The following is a 20,014-nucleotide window of genomic DNA, read 5'->3' as shown; positions in this document are numbered from 1 at the left end:
TAGGTGAGTGATCACACCATCGTGATTATCTGGATCATGAAGATCTTTTTTGTACAGTTCTTCTGTGTATTCTTGCCACCTTTTCTTAACATCTTCTGCTTCTGTTAGGTCCCTACCATTTCTGTCCTTTATTGAGCCCATCTTTGCATGAAATGTTACCTTGGTATCTCTAATTTTCTTGAAGAGATCTCTAGTCTTTCCCATTCTATTGTTTTCCTTTATTTCTTTGCACTGATGGCTGAGGAAGGCTTTCTTATCTCTCCTGGCTATTCTTTGGAACTCTGCATTCAAATGGGTATATCTTTCCTTTTCTCCTTTGCTTTTTCCTTCCCTTCGTTTCACAGCTATTTGTAAGGCCTCCTCAGACAGCCATTTTGCTTTTTTGCATTTCTTTCTCTTCGGGATGGTCTTGATTCCTGTCTCCTGTACAATGTCACGAACCTCCATCCATAGTTCATCAGGCACTCTGTCTATCAGATTTAGCCCCTTAAATTTATTTCTCACTTCCATTGTATAAGGGATTTGATTTAGGTCATACCTGAATGGTCTAGTGGTTTTCTCTATTTTCTTCAATTTCAGTCTGAATTTGGCAATAAGGAGTTCATGATCTGAGCCACAGTCAGCTCCTGCTCTTGTTTTTGCTGACTGTATAGATCTTCCCCATCTTTGGCTGCAAAGAATATAATCAATCTGATTTCGATGCTGACCATCTGGTGATGTCCATGTGTAGAGTCTTCTCTTGTGTTGTTGGAAGAGGGTGTTTGCTATGACCAGTGCATTCTCTTGGCAAAACTCTATTAGCCTTTGCCCTACTTCACTGTGTACTCCAAGGCCAAATTTGCCTGTTACTCCAGGTGCTTCTTGACTTCCTACTTTTGCATTCCAGTCTCCTATAATGAAAAGGACATCTTTTTGGGGTGTTAGTTCTAGAAGGTCTTGTAGGTCTTCATATAACTGTTCAACTTCAGCTTCTTCAGTGTTACTGGTTGGGACATAGACTTGGATTACTGTGATATTGAATGGTTTGCCTTGGAAATGAAGAGAGATCATTTTGTCATTTTTGAGATCACATCCAAGTATTGCATTTTGGACTCTTTTGTTGACTATGGTGGCTACTCCATTTCTTCTAAGGGATTCCTGCCCACAGTAGTAGATATAATGGTCATCTGAGTTAAATTCCCCCATTCCAGTATATTTTAATTCACTGATTCCTAGAGTGTCAATGTTCACTCTTGTCATCTCCTGTTTGACCTCTTCCAATTTGCCTTGATTCATGGACCTAACATTCCAGGTTCCTATGCAATATTGCTCTTTACAGCATCGGACCTTGCTTCTATCACCAGTCCCATCCACAACTGGGTGTTGTTTTTGCTTTGGCTCCATCCCTTCATTCTTTCTGGAGTTATTTCTCCACTGATCTCCAGTAGCATATTGGGTACCTACCGACCTGGGGAGTTCATCTTTCAGTGTCCTATCTTTTTCCCTTTTCATGAAAAGCCATAGCTTTGACTATATGGACTTTTGTCGGCAAAGTAATGTCTCTACTTTTTAATGTGTTGTCTAGGTTTGTCATAGCTTCTTTTCCAAGAAGCAAGCGTCTTTTAACTGTGTGGCTGCAGTCACCATCTGCAGTGATTTTGGAGCCCAAGAAAATAAAATCTCTCACTGTTTCCATTGCTTTCACATCTATCTGCCCTGCAGTGATGGGACCAGATGCCATGATTTTTGTGTTTTGAGTGTTGAGTTTTAAGCCAGCTTTTTCACTCTCTTTCACCTTCATCAAGGGGCTCTTTAGTTCCTCTTCGCTTTCGGCCATAAGGGCAGTGTCATTTGCATATCCAGGCAATCTTGATTCCAGCTTGTGCTTCATCCAGTCCAGCATTTCGCATGATGTACGAAATCAAACCAGTCAATCCTAAAGGAAATCAGTCCTGAATATTCATTGGATGGACTGATGCTGAAGCTGAATCTCCAATTTTTGGCCACCTGATGCAAAGAACTGAATCACTGGAAAAGACCCTGATGCTGGGAAAGATTGAAGGCAGGAGGAGAAGGGGCAACAGACAAACTGAACTGAACTCTGCATATAAGTTTAATAAGCAGGGTGAAAATATACAGCCTTGATGTACTTCTTTCCCAATTACTCAAAGTTTAAAAATTTTTCTTTATGAGATGACAGTGTGAAGAGATTGAGACAAGCCACAGACCAGGGAAATTTTTTGCAAATCTGACAAGAAACTGCTATCAGAGTATATAAATAACACTCAAAACTCCATAAAAACCTGATTTTTAAAAATAGACAAAAACCTGAAAATACTTTTCACTAAAAACATACATGGAGGGCAAATAAGCTCCAAGCTGTCAGTCGTTGGAAACACGAGTCAGTGAGACACTGTCACACATCTCTCAGGATGCCTCTCCATCGAGTAAACAAGGAAACCTGACATTACCCGCAGCTGGAAGGGGTGCAGCAGCCAGACACCCAGACGTCATGGGGGAGAACATAAAATTGAAAAGAAACTGACACTGTGGCCTGGCAACTCCCCTCCTAGACACTAAGCCATGCATGATGAGAACGCAGGCTCACCCAGAAATCTGCTGGGGACCTGTGCCAAACTCAGCGTCCTTTGAAGGTGGGCTGCATGAACACGCCCCCAGGGGGTGGGGGCCGTGGGGGAGGGGAAGCGGAATGTGGGCTTTGGAGCCCTGGCATCCAGGTGGGCGGTGGGGTGATTCAGGTCAGTCTTCAAGGTAGAGCCAACAGGCCTTACTGACGACTTAGTTGTGCGACTGGAGGAAAGGAGTCAGGACGGGGCCACGCTTGTGGCTGGTGCTCAGGCGGTGGTGCTGGGCACAGTCCCAGCTCTCAGGTCTGGGAGCCCATGGGCAGCCACTCTCTGTGGGGGGGCAGTGGGGTGGGGGTGGGGTGTGCGACTGGGTCTCCCTGGGCTCCCGAACACTGCTTTATTCCCTGAGGCCTCACAGTTTTATCATTGCTAGCCTTTCCAAGGTGGCTCTTAGATAAGCTTTTGTGGAAATTTCAATTTATTTGCAGATAGTTCTTGAAGAAAATTAAATGCTCATTCAATCAACAAACATCTAAGGGAGCCCATTCTGGGCACTGAGATTATTTTGCAACCCCCCTTCTTACAGGGCTATTTCCCAGAGGCTGAAAGAGTTGTGAGCAAACCCTGGAGGGGCCCAGCCCAGGGTGGCTCAGTGGAGCTGAGGGGAAGGGCAGGTGGTGGGGGCCACAGCTGGGCAGAGCCTATGCCTGGGTTTCCTCCAGGCGTTCTCGCTCTGCGCTGGCTCCTTAAAATCACCTGTAGACCCCTTCCCGCTTCCCCACGGCCACCCACCTGGCTGGAGGGTGCTAACCCTCCCTCCACCCCACAACCTAGGGCTGCCAGGTCCCCAGCCAGAACCAAAGAGCAGACAGGAGAGAAAGGGAAGGAGGGGGCAGGTGGGCCAGCTCCACGAGGGGTTGGCCTGACAACAGGAGGGTGTCCCAGCACGTTCCTCCCTGGAGGCTGATGATTGAGAATCATCAAGAGCTGGCCCTCATGCCAGACCCTGTAGTCCAGTCCATTTCCCCCTGCCCACTGCCTTCTCAGCCCCAGTTCTCAGGGTGGACATGGAGGCCTGGGATCACACAGTGCATGAGGGCAGGTGAGGCTTGTGCCTAGGGGATGCTCCGCACACTCATGCACGCTCACAGGTGCATGCACACATGTGCACATCTCACATGCCTGCAAGGTGGCCTGGACCCAGGTGTGCCGAGCTTTCTGAGGTTGGCACTGCCGCCCAGCCCTGCAGTCAGCCTGGCCAGCCTGGGGCTGCCACTCCCAGCTGGCTGCCCGGGCCCTGCACGCACCCCCCTGTCAGGCTCACCGGTTAATCTCTGACTTGCAGATGAGCTCAAAGTTGTACTCCTTGGCCTTGGTGGGCTGAAAGATCACATCGAGCTGCAGTGTTTCCAGTGGCAGGATTGTCCCGAACCCGTCGTTGGGCTGGATGTCCACAAACTGGTAAAAGGAAGACCACGGATGGCAAAGCGAAAATGTGATGATCTGCTGGGGAGTGCCATGGGGAGCAACATGGACAGGCATGTGGCAGAGCACAAATGAATGTGTGTCTGGTGACACGTTTGTAAATGTGTTACGCCGGTGTGAGTCTGTCTCTGTGTATGTGATCATGTGTGCAAGTGAGTACATGTGAGAGGGTGGTGTGTTTGTGTGTGTCTGCATGCATGTGAGCACAGGTATTTATGTGAATGTGTGTATGCATGTGAGCACAGGTATGTGTATCTATGTGTGTATGAGTGTGTGTGCATGCATGTGAGCACAGGTGTATGTGTGTATGAGTGTGTACATGCATGTGAGCACAGGTGTATGTGAGTATGTGTGTGTGCATGTGAGCACAGGTGTATGAGTGTGTACATGCATGTGAGCACAGGTGTATGTGAGTATATGAATGTGTGTGCATGCATGTGTGCACAGGTGAGTATGTGAACGTGTCTGCATACACGGGGGTAGACAATGGGTCTCTGGTGGGGCAGCCCGGAGGACTGAGGGAAACCGGGCCTGGGCCTCTCTTGGCTGCCCTGCAGGGTCAGTCAGGCGAGAGTCTCAGGAGGGAGGTAGGGGAGAGAACTCTGGGTGCTGTGCGTGCAGCAGGTGGAGAGAGCTCGAGAGGGGCAGGGTGAGGTGGGGACAGTCAGAGACCCTGGCTGAGGTGCCTGGGAGTGAGCATGGAGTCTGCAGGTGGGTGAGGCCTGGCCAGGCACCAGGACTCAGGGTAGCAGCCCCTCGTCCCTCACTGCCCAGTACCTCCCACTTTGACCACATGAGCGAGGCACCTTGGGGAGTCCGACGAACCCAAACTCCTGGGGCAGGAGGGAATGATTGCAGAGGCTGATTTGGGTCCTGATGGCCTCGTAGATGGTACAGTAGCCAAAGTCCAGCCCCGCGGGGCTGAGCTCCAGGTCCGAGGTGGTGACTACAGCATGGACAGTAAACCCCACCGGTTTGATCTGAAGTGCAGAGGGCAGGGCCATTCGGTCATTGCGGTCAGTTAGGGAAGTGTCTCCAAAACTGAGAAGAGCACCAGTCCTGCTGTGAGCTGGCACTGACTCTGCACCTTTCATGGACACACCTGCTTCCTGTTGGCCTCAGCATGGCACGGGCAGCACAGGTGGGCAGGGGGCAGGAGGGTACGTGTGCACACACATGTGCATCTGCATGTCGGTGCATTGTGTGCGCACACGATGACATGTGTACCCAGGATGTGCACACCCTGGACACCTGGGTCTGAATTGTACGAATGTGAGGGTCTGGGTGCCCCGGGGACAGCCCTGCCCATCCAGGAGGGCACTGGGGCCTCTCTGATCCACAAGCCCCTCCCTCTGTCTCCCCTGTGCAGGGGGCCAATGAGGATGGGCTCCAAGAGCCAGGGCAGAACAGCTTTGCTCCCCCAGGGTGCCTGGCATCCAGATGAGCCCCACACAGACCTGGTCAGCCACCCGGATAGTCATCGGGGCCTCCAGAACCCTGGTCTCCTTGTCAAAATACTTCCCTGCGTCTTCTGGGAGGGAGTGTCTGCAAGAGACAGGGGGCACTTGAATGTTCTTTTCTTCTTTATATTTGAGAAATGACAAAAGGCTCAACTGTGAGGGTGCTAGAGCCACAGGGTACACACAAGGTCAGAAATACAGGAGCCTGGGGCTGGCTTCCTGCTGTGACTCAGGAACCCCCACCACCAGGGAGGAGCGGACCCCCGCTGGGCACATCACCTGGGCAGGAACTTGAGCTGCACCGAGTAGGATGACAGCGCCTGGATGTAGCCAGTCTCAGGCAGGAGCTCCATGTGGCCCCGCAGTTCCTTGCACACCTCGAACTTTAGGCGCAACGCGGCCTTCGACCTGCAGCATCCAAGGGAGGGCCGGACAACGACTTGAGGTCAGTCCTTGCCCCACAGGGCTCAGCACACCCGCTCCAGGCACAGCCCTGCTGGGCACAGCCCCCACTTTCTACCCCCACTGTCAGAGAGGCTTCAGAGCCCTGCTCACAGGGGCAGGTTTTCCTGAAATGACATTGGCTGAGGGATCCTTACAAATAAAAACATCACAACTGAAAGTCACCCCGGTCGGTTCTCAGAACCTGAGTGTTTTCTGGGAAGCGCCTCACAGGCCAGGGGTCAGGAGAGGGGGCCCTGTTCCTCTTAGAGTTCTGCCCTTCCACGCTCAGGCACAGGCCCTCTTGCAGGATGCTTGGGAGGCCCCAGGTGGCCAGGCCTTGGTCAGTGACGGCAGCTTCCCCAATTTTTGTCCTTGCTTTCAACTCAGGACCCGCTAGAGCAAGCCAGGTGTGCCCCCAGTCAACCATGTGGGGTGTCCCATCCTAGCCAGCCCCCAGGCCACAGCCCCATCAGGACAGCCCCTCCCCACCTGCTCTCTAGTCTCCAGAAAGAGAGGCAGTGTGTGAGCTGCCCCAGGCCTGTAGAGGAGACCACCCCCGGGGGCCACCAGGGACCCCAGGCCATGGTCCAGAGCCTCTCAGGCCTCCTGGTGTCTCCTTAACTGCCCGGGATGATTCTCACAGCCCCTCTGCATGGGGAACCCAGGGCCGATCGGGACCGTGAGTGACCCATGGGCTCCTGAGATCACAAAGGAAGGTCTCTCTTCTCTCAACTTTGACCTCTGGCCCCAGTGTCACCCAGCACTGGATGTCCCCTACCATGCAAGGTGTTCAGACTGGGCCCTCCCACCCTGGTTTCTGCTGTGGCGGGGCTCCCCTCAGGCAACTACAACCAGGGTCTTTGTGAACTCACTCCCTTGCTACCCCTGTACCCATAAAACTGGTAATAACATTGAATTCTAAAATCATTCAACAAACCTAAGAGGTCGAGTGTGTGCCTCAGAGGACAGGCTGAGAAAGCACAGCTCCCGTGCTCCCTGTCCCCCCACCCTCCCCAGGGGTGGACACACTTTGCACTGAGGTAAACTGACCAGACCCCGTTAAACCCTGGTTTCCCGAACAATCCATCTGAACTCTGCTCCGAGACCCCAGCCCCCGGGAAAAGCAGGTCCCCCGATGTTTGCAGCACTGACATCTGGGGACCCAGCAGCTGGCAGGTGCCAGCCCAATTGCACCCAGGCTGACATCGCCCCTACCTCCGGAGAGAAGCGGGACCCTGGGTGCAGCAGCCGGCCAAGTACACAGCTGTGTTTGGTTAGTGAAGATCCACTAAGCTCTAACTGTTGGGCTTGCCTCTTTTTTCCACTTAATTGAACTTCAGTAAAAAAAAAAAAAGGGAGAGTAAAAAAGAAATGACAACCGTGGTGTCTGGACACCCTTGCAAAATTCTGTGAATGAAACATGCTTCTTTTCTTGGAACTCCACCTATGTTCCTTCAGAGGACCAGCCCCCTCTCCTGTCTGTGTCTGCGAGGGGCTTGACCTGGCATGCGGGGTGCTGACCTCCCACAGACAGGGGTGATGACACCGATTTATCCTCATGGTCCTGGAAGTCAGGCCCAGACACCATGTCCCAGGGCTGAAACCCAGCTGCAGGCAGGTCTGGTTCCCCTGGAGGCTCCACAGAGAACGCTCTCCTGGCTTTTCCGGTTTCTGGGGATGCCACGTCCCTTGGTTTGTAGCCTCTCTTCCGTTTTCAAGGCCAGCAGCCCGGCACCTGTCAGCGTCTGTCTGACACTGACCCTCGGGCTTCCATCCTATGACGGCCCTGGGGTTCCAGTGGGCTCTCAGGGCAACTCCTGGAGACCCTTACCTTGAGGTCTCGGATCTCACCCTGCCAGGGCTCACCGTGTGTGGACGAGGATCGAGTCCTGGTACAGCCGGTCGTACATGCAGATCTTCAGGTCCACGTTGGGCTTTGGCACCCAGACAGGCACGTCGATAGCCACGCCAATGACTTTGAAATATAACTGAATTTGAACATGAAAATCCAACAACATGCATGTTCATCAGCAGAGCAGGCGGTGCTTGTGAGAGCTAACACAGAACTCAGCAGCATGGTTTGTAATTCTTACAAGTACCACATGCCCAGTCGTGTATGACTCTGTGCGACCCCAAGGACTGTAGCTCGCCAGGCTCCTTTGTCTATGGGATCTTCTCCAGGCAAGAATACTGGAGTGGTTTGCCATGCCCTTCCCCAGGGGATCTTCTGAACCCAGGGATAGAACCTGTCTTTTGCATCTCCTGCATTGGCAGGTGGGTTCTTTACCACTAGCGCTACCTGGGAAGCCCCAGCTCTTACAAGTATTGGAAGGTTAATAATTAACTTGTCCATTGGGACTTCCCTGGTGGTCCAGTGGCAAGACTATGCACTCCCAATGTGGGGGATCCTGGTTGGATCCCTGGTCAGAGAACTAGATCTCACATGCCACAGTTAAGACCTGTTGCAGCCAAATAAATATTAAAAAAATTACACTGGCCATGTTTTTGAGATCTATGGCAGTTTTCACATTAGATAATTTTTTCTAATGGGCAGAGCTCTATTTATTTTTTGGTCGTGCTTTGTGGCATGTGGGGTCTTAGTTCCCTGACCAGGAACTGAACATTGGCAGTGAGAGCTCAGCATCCTAGCCACTGAACCTAACCACTGAGCATCCTAACCAGGGAAGTCCTTCACATCATATAATTTTTTTAAAAACTCTTTATAGTATGTGTTACAATATTGCTTCTGTTTTACGTTTTGTTTTGTTCTGTTTTTTGGTCACGAGGCATGTGAGATCTTAGTTTCCCGATAAAGGATCAAACCCCACATTCCCTGAATTGGAAGGTGGATTCTTAACCACTGGACCACCAGGGAGGTCCCCACATCATATAATTTAAATAATCCTGTTTATTTTCAAAATTTTTAAACATGAGAAGGTAGACTGGTACAATGGGTTTTCACAATAACATGTCACGCAGCTTCCTAAATATCCACATTTTTAGCAGTTTAGAAAAACCCTTTTGCTACAGAATCGTGTGTCACACAGCCAACACAGATGGAAGGCCAGGTTTCTCAAGGGCCCAGACACAGAGGTGCTTCTCCCTGCAGTCAGACCCCAAGTCCTGGTCTCACAGTTGGGCTTTGTGGGTATCCTGCCAGGTGAGTGTGTGCACAGCAGCACCCCCAGGGTGGCACCAGGGACTACCAACCCACAAGACTGGGTGGGGGGCCTTCCTTCCTACCACCTGCAGGACTGTGACCTCAGAACACAGCTGCACCAGATCCAAGGCCACTGGGTCGCCAAAACACACAGCCCATTTCCAGGGCCAGAGACAGACTGGACAGAATAAATAGAAAGCAGGTCCAGGGAGATGGACCTGCTGGGGCAGTCAGGAGAGGGTTTGAGGACAAAGGTGACCTCTTCTGTTAGAGGCAGTGGGGGTGGGCTGGGGCAGTGGCTGAGAGGCTCAGAGGCCCTGAGCAGCATCCTGGCTGCAAGGCCAGGCAGGTCACAGAGAGGCCGATCTTGCCAGCGCCTGAATCAGCTCCAGGTGAGCAGATGGACTCGGGGGTGACATGTGACAAATGAGGGCGAAGAAAGACCCAGGCCTTGGAGTTCAGATGTCCACGAAGGGGGGCAGGGAAGCCCCCATCTACGGCAGAGCCATCAGGGTGGGAGAGGCTTGGACATGGAATGGGGGCTGTCCTTATGGGGAGACAGCAACAGGGCCCCCAGACCCCTGGATGGTAAGGGGCTGCAGGCTGGCAGATTCCAGCCCTGTCATAAGGGGTCTGGTCTCAGGAAAACAGGCAGGCAGGATGGGGAGTCCAGACTCCTGCTCACCCAAGGAGGCCGACAGCTGCACAGTGGCTGCATGTGTGGTCCCGATTCTGGTTGGGAGAAGTCAGTGGGTGGGGAGCAGTCAAGGTGTTCACTGCCCTCCTCACTAAGCGGGGCCCCCATGGGCTGGCGCATCCTTGATTCAAAGTCACAGCCCCGGCCAGGCTGTCCTCTCTTGAGTGGTTGGTTACCCAGCACTGGCCCGTGTTCCTTCCTGTCACAGAGCAGGGTCTCTGTGGGGTCCTATAGGGTCCTCTGAGGCTCTAAGGGACTCCAATGGGCACTGCTGACAGTGGGCAGTGTGAGTATTGTGTAACACTATGGGGTACTGTAGGGCATGGCCCATTCCTTGGGGTTTCTGTTACAAACAAATGAGTGTCTTGTCTCAAATCTCTGGCCACTGAATAGGAACATGGCAGAGCAGAGCCTCCTGAAGCAGTGAGCAGAGGACAGTGCAGTGAGCACAGATGCATCAAGTGGTCACAGCTGGAAAGGACCACCTGCCCAGGAACGTGGACCATGGTGTCAGGTCAGAACTTCTAAAGCAGTGGCAGCAGGTTCAGAGGAGATTCTAATAATTCCAGTGAAACTTAAGTGAAACTCAGACACTGAAGGCCAAGAAAGAAGGTCAGTAAGAGGGACACAATGTCACACTGTATTTCGGTCATGAGGAAGTGCTGGCCGAGTGTCCTGCTGGGCACCGTCTGTCCTGGAGGGTTTTCCTCTTCCATTTAAGAAGTAGAAAGTCATGTGGGATTTGGGGGCTGAAAGTGGAGGGGACTGTTCATGGAATGGAAAGTCGAATTTCCAAATAACAGGAAGAAAAGGAATAAGTAGCAACTTGATTAAACCAACCAAAACAAGAAAATTGAAAGTGAGGAAATAATATCATAAAATGAATAGTCAATACAACTAATGGAAGAAGTAAAACAAAGTGTGTCAATATTTTGGAGATTAATTCTTTGTCAGTTGTAGTAACAGTGGTAAGAGTGGGCACTCATGTTCCTGATTTTAGAGGTAATGCTTTCAATTTTTTGAGAAATGTCCCTTTAGCTCTTTTGCCCACTTTTTGATTGGGTTGTTCATTTTTCTGGTATTGAGCTTCATGAGCTGCTTGTATATTTTGGAGATTACGTGTGTCAGTATTATGCTGTGAACACACTGGAGTCTCCCCATAAAGACAGACAGCATTAGTAGGATCCACACACAAAACCTGGCTCCTTAAAAGATACAGGGTTATTAAAAAAGGATGACTATGGGAGGGGACACAGGGAAATGAGGCTAAGGGGAAGCAGAGAACAGGGTGGCTCCATCATTACTGTGGGAGCAGCTGTTGTTAGAGGTGTCTGAGCAGCGGTGGGCAAGAGGCCTGTTTGGTTCTGGCGGAAGGCATAGTTCACTATGAGAAAATAACCACAAACCCTCGTGCATCAGAGCATTAGGCAGCTGTACAGAGCCCTCTGTGAGGCATGTAAGGAGAACCTGTCAAAGACTGTGTCACAGGGAAGGTGGACATGGAAGGAACATGGAGGGAAGCCAAAGCACCTTGAAAGAGAGGAACGGAGCTGGAGGATTCACTCTTTCTGACTCCAGACTATATTGCAAAGCTACAGTCATCAAAACTGCATGGCACTGGTGCAAAAAACGGCACACAGACCAATGGAACAGGATAGAGCACCCAGAAATAAACCCATGTACCTATGGTTACCTAATTTATGACAAAGGGGAAAAGAACATACAATGTAGAAAAGACAGTCTCTTTAATAAATGGTGCTGGGAAAACTGGACAGCTACAAGTAAAAGAGTGAAATTACAACATTCTCTAACACCACATACAAAAATAAACTCAAAATGGATTAAATTCCTAACTATAAGACCAGAAACCATTAAACTCCTAGAAGGAAACACAGGCAGGACACTCTTTGCCATAAATTGCAGCAATATTTTTTCGGATTTGTGTCCAAAGGCAAAGGAAACAAAAGCAAAAGCAAACAAATGGGACTTAATGAAACATAAAAGCTTTTGCACAGCAAAGGAAACCATTGACAAAATTGAAAAGACAACCTACTGGATAGGAGAAAATGTTTGCAAATGATATGACTGATAAGAGATTAATATCCAAAATATTGGGTTGGCCAAAAAGTTCTTTTTGGTTTTTCTATAATACAGGCCCCACGTGGTTGGGTGGATGGAAAGTGGAGGGCAGGACCCCATGCCTGGGGAGCAGCATGGTACTCACAGTTGGGCACTGCTGATTCTTAAACACGACCTTGAAACTGTTATAGACCGTTCCCGGGACGATCGGGGTGAAGATGACGGGCACCTTGATGGAGCTGAAGGGGCCTATGTCCCCCTCTGTTATCTGCAGGGAAGAGAGGCGGCAGGCTGATCAGCCTTCACATTCTGGTCAAGGTACCTCCCATGGCCTCACCGTGGCCAGTCCCCGTGTGGGTGCAAGGTGGCAGCAGCCTTGTGTGCACTTGCTCTCCTGATGACCTGGTCCTTGCACACACACTTGAACACACATGAACGCACACACAGTGCACATGTGGACACACACACACGGACACACACACACACATACGTGGACCCCACCCCCACCCCTGCCGCTCTGGCCAGGGAGGCCCCACGTGGAAGTCTCCTCTGTGCTCAGCTAAACAGGGGCACCCAGGTGTGCTTCTTTGGCTCTGGGTCTGACTTAGCTCAGTCAGGGATGGGGTGGCCAGATATGGGTTGAGATAGCTATCACCCAGAGGCTACAAGTCCGGTGACCAGACTAGTCTCATCCAGCTCTGGTCAGATGGACAGGCCACCCCAGGGCTGGAGGAAGGCGGGCCTTGCTGACCTCTCCCAGCGAGAACTCCATCTGTTCCTCATTGGGAGGTATAGTCATGATGGTGGTCAAGGTCACGCCCTCTGATTCTGGAAGAGAAGGGGGTTCACAGGTGAGGCTGGCCAGGCCAGGAGAGCTGCGGCACCAGGGCCCCTTCCTCTCCCAGACCAGGTGCTGTCCTGGAGTTTGTGGAGGCCACCTCAGCCCTCCTGAACAGATGGCTCATCCTGACAATATCACGTGCTGCCCCCACCCACCTGTCCCCAGGGCTGGCGAGGGCCCTCACAGGGGGCACCCTCACCCAGGCAGGGCCTCTACCCTTCCCCCTGACCCAGCTCTGCAAAGAAGGGCCACGTGGTGGCACAGGAGGACCAGAGTGGAGTGGGGTTGTGCCCCAGGCCTGGGCAGGGCGTCCTGACCTTTCTGTGCCAGGACAGGGGTCACAGGGCAGTAGGGTCAGTGCAGGTAGACAGCCTGGCTCTTTGGCACAAGAGGCTGTCACTGTGGCCCCAGGTTTACACGGATGTGTTTCCACTCTCGCAGCTCCCATGGCCATCTCCTGCATGGGGGCCTTGGGAACTCAGGGACCCCCAACTTCAATGCCATGTGTGATCCCAGACCTGGGGTTTCTTGGGTGGACTCAGACAGTGGGCACTGTGGCTTCTGGAGTGGGAGGCCTGGGTGGGAGAAGGTCCTGAGTTGCTCAAAATGGCCTAAGAGCAGCATGTCTGAGAGAGGACAGCAGAGAAGAGTGGGGAGGCTGAGAAGTGGACCATCTGAGGCTTTGCTTCAAGGCAGGAGAAGCTGAAAGTGGACTTGAGAAGTTTGTATAAAGAGGAGAGAATGGTAGAAAGCTGTGTGAGGGCTCAGTCACAGAAAGCTGTGTGGGGGGGAGGATGGGGGGGCAGGCTGGGATGGTAGGGGGAGGGGGGCTGCCAAGTCCTGGAAAGGTAACACAGTACCCCATCTAGCCTGTTTTCACAGTTGTTTGGCCTTGTCTGTATGGATGTGCTCTAAGTGGCTCCTGGAATCTGTCCTCTGGGGCCCTCTGACCCAACCTGCAGCCCCTCTGCCTGTCACACGGCTGGGACTCTAGGCTGCTGTGCTGAGGGGCCCAGGGCTGCATGCTGAGTGCCGCCTCTCTGTCCATCACATGGCTAGGACTCGGGGCCCCTGTGCCAAGGAGCCCAGGGCTGCATGCTGAGTGCAGGCCATGGGCCCAGCTCACCAATGGGGTGCCCCTCCTCTTGCTCCTTCACGTCCAGCTTTCCAGACTCCTTCTGGCTTGGTACATCTGTAGGGGATGACTCATTGCCCTCCGTCTGATGTTCAGAAAAACTGGTGGTGATTTTATCATAAAAACTTTTGTCTTCATATATGAAGATACTACTCTGAAAAGAGAACATGATACCTTTAGTGCAGTCCATTTGCCTTTCCCATTAGCTGTCCAGATCCGCCATCCCTGAGGTGCCAAATTGAGAGCCTGGTCATGATCTGGGCTGGGGACCACAGGATCCTGCATGACCCCCTTGGCAGCTCTCCATTAACCTGTGCTGAACTTGCCTGGGGCTCAGGGCCTCCTCTAACGCAGGTGGTTTCCTCCTCAGACCCCTCCTAGAGACTCTGCACACAGAATTCCTTCAGGACACCTGCTGCTCTCCACTGTGAGCTTGGGCCCCCCCAAGCTCCAGCCCAGAGCTCTCCTGACTTTGGCCCAGACCCCTGCAGACTGACTTCATTTCTGCTCCTTTCCCAGAGGGCACTGACCCGCAGGCCTCTCCCCTGGGCTCAGGAACAGACTGGCTGAGTGCCTGCTGCGTGTGACTCAGGGTCCATGGGGGACATGCAGGGTGTTGCCCTGGTGGAGCTGCTGTCCAGCTGCTCAGACACTCACTGAGACAGAGAGCCAGTGCCTGTGGAGAGCCTGAGGGCCTGGGCGCTTGTCCTCCCTCCATAAGCCTGGCTCCTGTGCCCCCTCTTCCCTCATTATCCCATGATCTGGGTTCACACCCCAGTCCCAACCTCTGTTGCAGCAGCTGGCCCATGTTGCTGTTCAGGGGACTTCTGCCTTCTCTCTCTCCAGGGGAGACCCTTCTAGGACCTTTGCTGAAACCCCTTAATGCAGCAGAGAAAACAGACTAAGTGCTTTTTATAGGAAAGTTTCAACTAACTTAGACATATATTTTGAGGCAAACTTTCTCTCTCTGTGCTCACCCCCAAATGATCACCACCCCCTTCCATGTCCACTGGCTATTTTGGAAGTTGTCTCCATGGATGGGGTCTCTCCTGTTTCTGTTTCCTTGGCAGCATGTGCACAGCCTTTCCGTGAGAGGACCAGGGCCTCCCTCATACTTTTGAGAGAGGTATGGGTGCAGGGCAGGGTTTGCTGAGCTTTTCAGCCTGGGGTCTGGGATGTCCCCACCCTGAGAATGCTTGGCCACTGCCTTGCCAACACACATGACAGGGGACAGTGTCCTGCTGCCAAGGTTGCTCCCTACAGAGTTTGAGCACTTCCAGATGGACTGGAGGCTGTCCTGCCACCCCTCCTCGTCCCACTCACATCAACAGGCTCCTTTGACTCATGGCCCACTTCACACTCATGGGACTGTATCTTGGGCAGGAGATACCACGTGCTGCCCTTGGCTGAGCAGCCACAGCATTGACCAGGAGCAGCAGCACACTCACTAATTTTACGGCCGACTGGGTGGTGTCCATCTCACAGGACTCTGATGCCAGAAGAAATCTGAATTTGGTGCCCAAGCCCCCAGTGTTGGTCAGCGTGATGGTCCGGATTGCAGTCTCACCCACTGTGTAGCTGCCAAAGTCGATGAGCTCCTTGTCGAGGGACAGCTGCCAGAAGACCTTGAGTGAGATAGGGTGACCAGAGCAGGTCTCCTCTCCCACCTGTCACCCCACAGACGAGGGGACACGGAGCTCTGACCCTGTCCTCACACTCATGGATAAGGTCTGCATCTGGCTCCATGGGGGAGAGGCAAGGTCTCTGCACCACTCGTGAACACAATTCACATGCCAGAAATCATAAACTTGTGTATTGATCATGACATTGGGGAGCACCTGAGTCCAATTTTTTAAAAATCAAGCCAGCTAAAAAGAAATGAGCTATCAAACCATAAAAAAACATGGAGGAAACTTAAGATGTGTATAGCTACATAAGTGAAAGAAGTCTGTCTGAAAAGTTTTCAAACTGTATGATTCCAACTATACAGCATTCTGGAAAAGGCTAAACTATGGAAACAATAAAAAGATCAATGGTTGTATATTAATAAAAGATTCACCATAGCAAGAAGATATAACAATTATAATCAGTTATGCATCTGGCAGACTATCAAAAATACATGAAGCAAGAACTGAGGAAATTGAAGGAGAAATATATAGCTCTACAATACTCTTCTCATAATGAACAGAACAACCAGACAGAAGATAAGTAAGGAAATACAGAACTTAAGTAGCACAATAAACCATGGGATCTAACAGATGTGTACAGAATACTTCACCCAACAACAATACATATATTTTTGTCAGGTGCACACAAGACATTTTCTAGGATTGACCATAAGTTAGGCCACAAAAGACTCAACAGGCTTTAAAAGAGAGATATCATACAAAGTATCTTCTCTGATCACAACAGGATAAAGTTAAAAATCAAAAACATAAAGAAAACAAGAAAATTCACAAAATTATGGAAATTAGGCAAAAAATCAAAGATGAAATCACAAGAGGAATTATAAAATAAATAGAGATGAATGAAAACAAAAACACAATACACCAAAACTCATGGGATGCAGTGGAAGGGGCACTGAAGGGGAAATTTATAGCTATAAAAACTTACATTAATAAATAAGACAGATCTAAAATAAACAATTTATGTTTACAACTCAAGAAATTAGGAAAAGAACAAACTAAACTCCAAAACTAGCAGACAAAATAAAATAAGGATCAGAGCAGAGATAAAGTAGAGAATAGAAAAATAATAGAGAAAATTAATGAAACCAAAAGTTGGTTATTCAAAAAGATCAACAAGATTGACAAACTTTTGCCTAGATGGACTAAGAAAATAAACACTGAAGGTAGTAAAATCAGAAATGAAAATGGGGACATTAATACTGATTCTGCAGAAGTAAAAAGAATTCTAAGAAAGTACATGGGCTTCCCTTATGGCTCAGCTGGTAAAGAATCCACCTGCAGTGTGGGAGACCTGGGTTTGATCCCTGGGTTAGGAAAATCCCCTGGAGAAGGGAAAGGCTCCTCACTCCAGTATTCTGGTCTGGAGAATTCCATGGACTGTATAGTCTATGGGGTCACAAAGAGTCGGACATGACTGAGTGACTTTCACTTTCATTTCAAGAAAGTACTACCCTTGTACCAACAAACTGGATAACCCAGATGAAATATACAAATTCCTAGAAACACAAAACCTTCCAACACTAAACCACAAAGCGATAAGACAATTTGAATAGACCTATAACTAATAAGAAGACTGATTCTGTAATAAAACATTTCCTGACAAGGCCTTGACCTGATGATCAGAATGTGCATTGCAGGGTCCCAGGAGGAGGAGAGAAAAGGGCTGGGGGAATATTTTAAAAAAAAAAAAACAATGGCCGAAAAAGAGGGGCAATCGACAGTAACACAATAATAGTAGGGGACTTTAATATCCTACTTATACCAAAGGACAGATCATCAAAACAGAGAGTCAATAAGGAAACACAAACCTTAAACGAAACATTAGTCCAAATGGACCTAATTGATATACTCAGGACTTTCCATCCAAATGCAGAAGAATACGCCCTCAAGTGCACACTGAACCGGGATAGACCACATGTTGGGCCACAAATCAAGCCTCAGTAAATTTAAGAAAACTGAAATTGTACCAAGTATTTTCTCTGATCACAATGTTGTAAGACTAGATATCGACTATAGGGAAAAAAACTGCAAAAAACAAACTCATGGAGATTGAACAATACATTACTAAACAACAAAGAGGTCACTGAAGAAATAAGAAGGGAAATCAAGATTCCTAGAAACAAATTACAATGAAAACACAAGGACCCAAAACCTATGGGATTCAGCAAAAACAGCTCTAAGAGGGAAGTTTATAGCAACACAATCCTACCTCAAGAAACAAGAAAAGCATCAAATAGACAACCTAACTCTACATCTAAAGCACCTGGAAAAAGAAGAACAAAAAACCCCCAATGTCAGCAGAAGGAAATAAATCATAAATTTCTGAGCAGAAATAAATGAAAAAGAAATGAAGGGAATACTAGTAAAGATTAAAAGCAAAAAAAAAAACAAACTAAAATCTGGTTCTTTGAGAAGATAAACAAAATTGACAAACCACTAGCCAGACGCATCAAGAAAAAAGAGGGAGAAAAGTCAAATCAACAAAATTAGAAATGAAAAAGGAGAGGTTAAAACAGACAATACAGAATACAAAGGATCATAAAAGAATATTATGAGCAATGATATGTTAACAAAATGGACAACCTAGAGGAAATGGACAGATCCTTAGAAAAGTTCAACCTCCCAAGACTAGACCAGCAAGAAACAGAAATTATGAACAACCCAATTAAACACTGAAATCCAAACAGTGATTAAAAATCTCCCCAAAAACAAAAGCCAGGACCAGATGACTTCACAGGGGAGATCTGTAAAACATTTAAAGAAGAGCTAATGCCTATTTTTCTGAAACGCTTCCAAAATCTGCAGAGGAAGGAACATTTCCAAACTCATTCTATGAGGCCCCCATCACCCTGATACCAAAACCAGGCAAAGACAACACACAAAAAGAAAATTACAGGCAAATATTACTGATGAATATAGATACAAAAATCCCCAACAAAATTTTAGCAAACATAATTCAACAACATGTTAAAAAGCTCATACACCATGATCAAGTCAGGTTTATTCCAGGGATGCAAGGATTCTTCAACATATGCAAATCAATCAATGTGATACACCATATTAACAAACTGCAAGATATAAACCATATGATCATCTCAATAGATGCAGAAAAAAACCTTTGACAAAATTCAGCACCCATTTATGGTAAAAAAAAATGCTTCAAAAAATGGGCAAAAAAGGAACGTCAACATAGTAAAGGCCATATATGATAATCCCAAAGCAAACATTATTTCCAGTGGTGAAAAACTAAAAGCATTCCCTCCAAGATCAGGAACAACACAAGGGTGTCCACTCTCACCACTATTATTCAACATAGTTTTGGAAGTTCTAGCTATGACACTTAGAGAAGAAAAAGAAATAAAAAGAATCCAGATCAGAAATGAAGAAGTAAAACTCTCATAGTTTGCAGATGACATGATACTATACATAGAAAACCCAAAAGAAACTATCAGAAAATTACTAGTGAATTCAGCAAAGTTGCAGAATACAAAGGTCAATACACAGAAATCACTTGTATTCCTATACACTAACAATGAAAAATCAGAAAGAGAACTTAAGTAATCAATTCCACTCACCGCTGCAACAAAAAGAATAAAATTTCTAGGAATAAACCTACCTAAGGAGACAAAAGAACTATATATGGAAAAGTATAAGACACTGATGAAAGAAATCAAAGATGACATAAACAGATGGAGAGATGTTCATGTTCCTGGGTAGGAAGAATCACTATTGTGAAAATGGCTATACTACCAAATGCAATCTACAGATTCAATGTGATCCCTATCAAATTACCAATGGCATTTTTCACAGAACTAGAACAAAAATTTTCACAATTCATATGGAAACACAAAAGATCCTGAATAGCCGAAGCAGTCTTGAGAAAGAAGAATGGAGCTGGAGGAATCAACCCTCCTGACTTCAGATTATACTACCAAGCTACAGTCATCAAGACAGTATGGTACTAGCACAAAAACAGAAATATAGACCAATGGAACAAGATAGAAAGCTCAGAAATAAACCCATGCACCTATGGGTGCCTTATTTTTTGACAAAGGAGGCAAGAATATACTATGGGGCAAAGACAGCCTCTTCAATAAATGGTGCTGGGAAAACTGGACAGACAGCTACATAAGAATGAAATTAGGACAGTTCCTAACACCATACACAAAGATAAACTCAAAATGAATTAAAGACCTAAATGTAAGACTAGAAACTATAAAACTCTTAGAGGAAAACATAGGCAGAACACTTGCTGACACAAATCAAAGCAAGATCCTCTACGACCCACCTCCTAGATTAATGGAAATAAAAACAAAAGTAAACAAGTGGGACCTGATTAAACTTAAAAGCTTTTGCACAGCAAAGGAAACTAAAAGCAAGGTGAAAAGACAACCCTCAGAATGGGAGAAGGTAATAGCAAATGAAACAACTGATAAAGGATTAGTTTCCAAAATATAC

At 48.4% G+C, this 20,014-nt stretch overlaps 1 protein-coding gene across 1 annotated transcript in view; it reads right to left on the bottom strand.

Moving 5' to 3' along the window:
• CFAP74 (cilia and flagella associated protein 74) overlaps positions 1-20,014 on the bottom strand; it is a 97,959-nt gene that overhangs the window by 19,695 nt on the left and 58,250 nt on the right. Inside the window, exons 18-26 of the mRNA XM_043924398.1 lie at positions 15,317-15,481; positions 13,860-14,022; positions 12,644-12,720; positions 12,038-12,160; positions 7,823-7,944; positions 5,792-5,920; positions 5,510-5,597; positions 4,859-5,032; positions 3,892-4,025 (exon numbers count right to left, since the gene is read on the bottom strand). Coding sequence (XP_043780333.1) covers positions 3,892-4,025; positions 4,859-5,032; positions 5,510-5,597; positions 5,792-5,920; positions 7,823-7,944; positions 12,038-12,160; positions 12,644-12,720; positions 13,860-14,022; positions 15,317-15,481 — 1,175 coding nt within the window. The remainder of the gene's footprint in view (positions 1-3,891; positions 4,026-4,858; positions 5,033-5,509; positions 5,598-5,791; positions 5,921-7,822; positions 7,945-12,037; positions 12,161-12,643; positions 12,721-13,859; positions 14,023-15,316; positions 15,482-20,014) is intronic.

The sequence above is a fragment of the Cervus elaphus genome, chromosome 14 (assembly GCF_910594005.1).
Source record: "Cervus elaphus chromosome 14, mCerEla1.1, whole genome shotgun sequence".
In the NCBI taxonomy this organism is placed as follows: Eukaryota; Metazoa; Chordata; class Mammalia; order Artiodactyla; family Cervidae; genus Cervus; species Cervus elaphus.
Note: the sequence above shows the minus strand (reverse complement) of the source record. Positions and strands in the feature narration are given on the sequence as shown.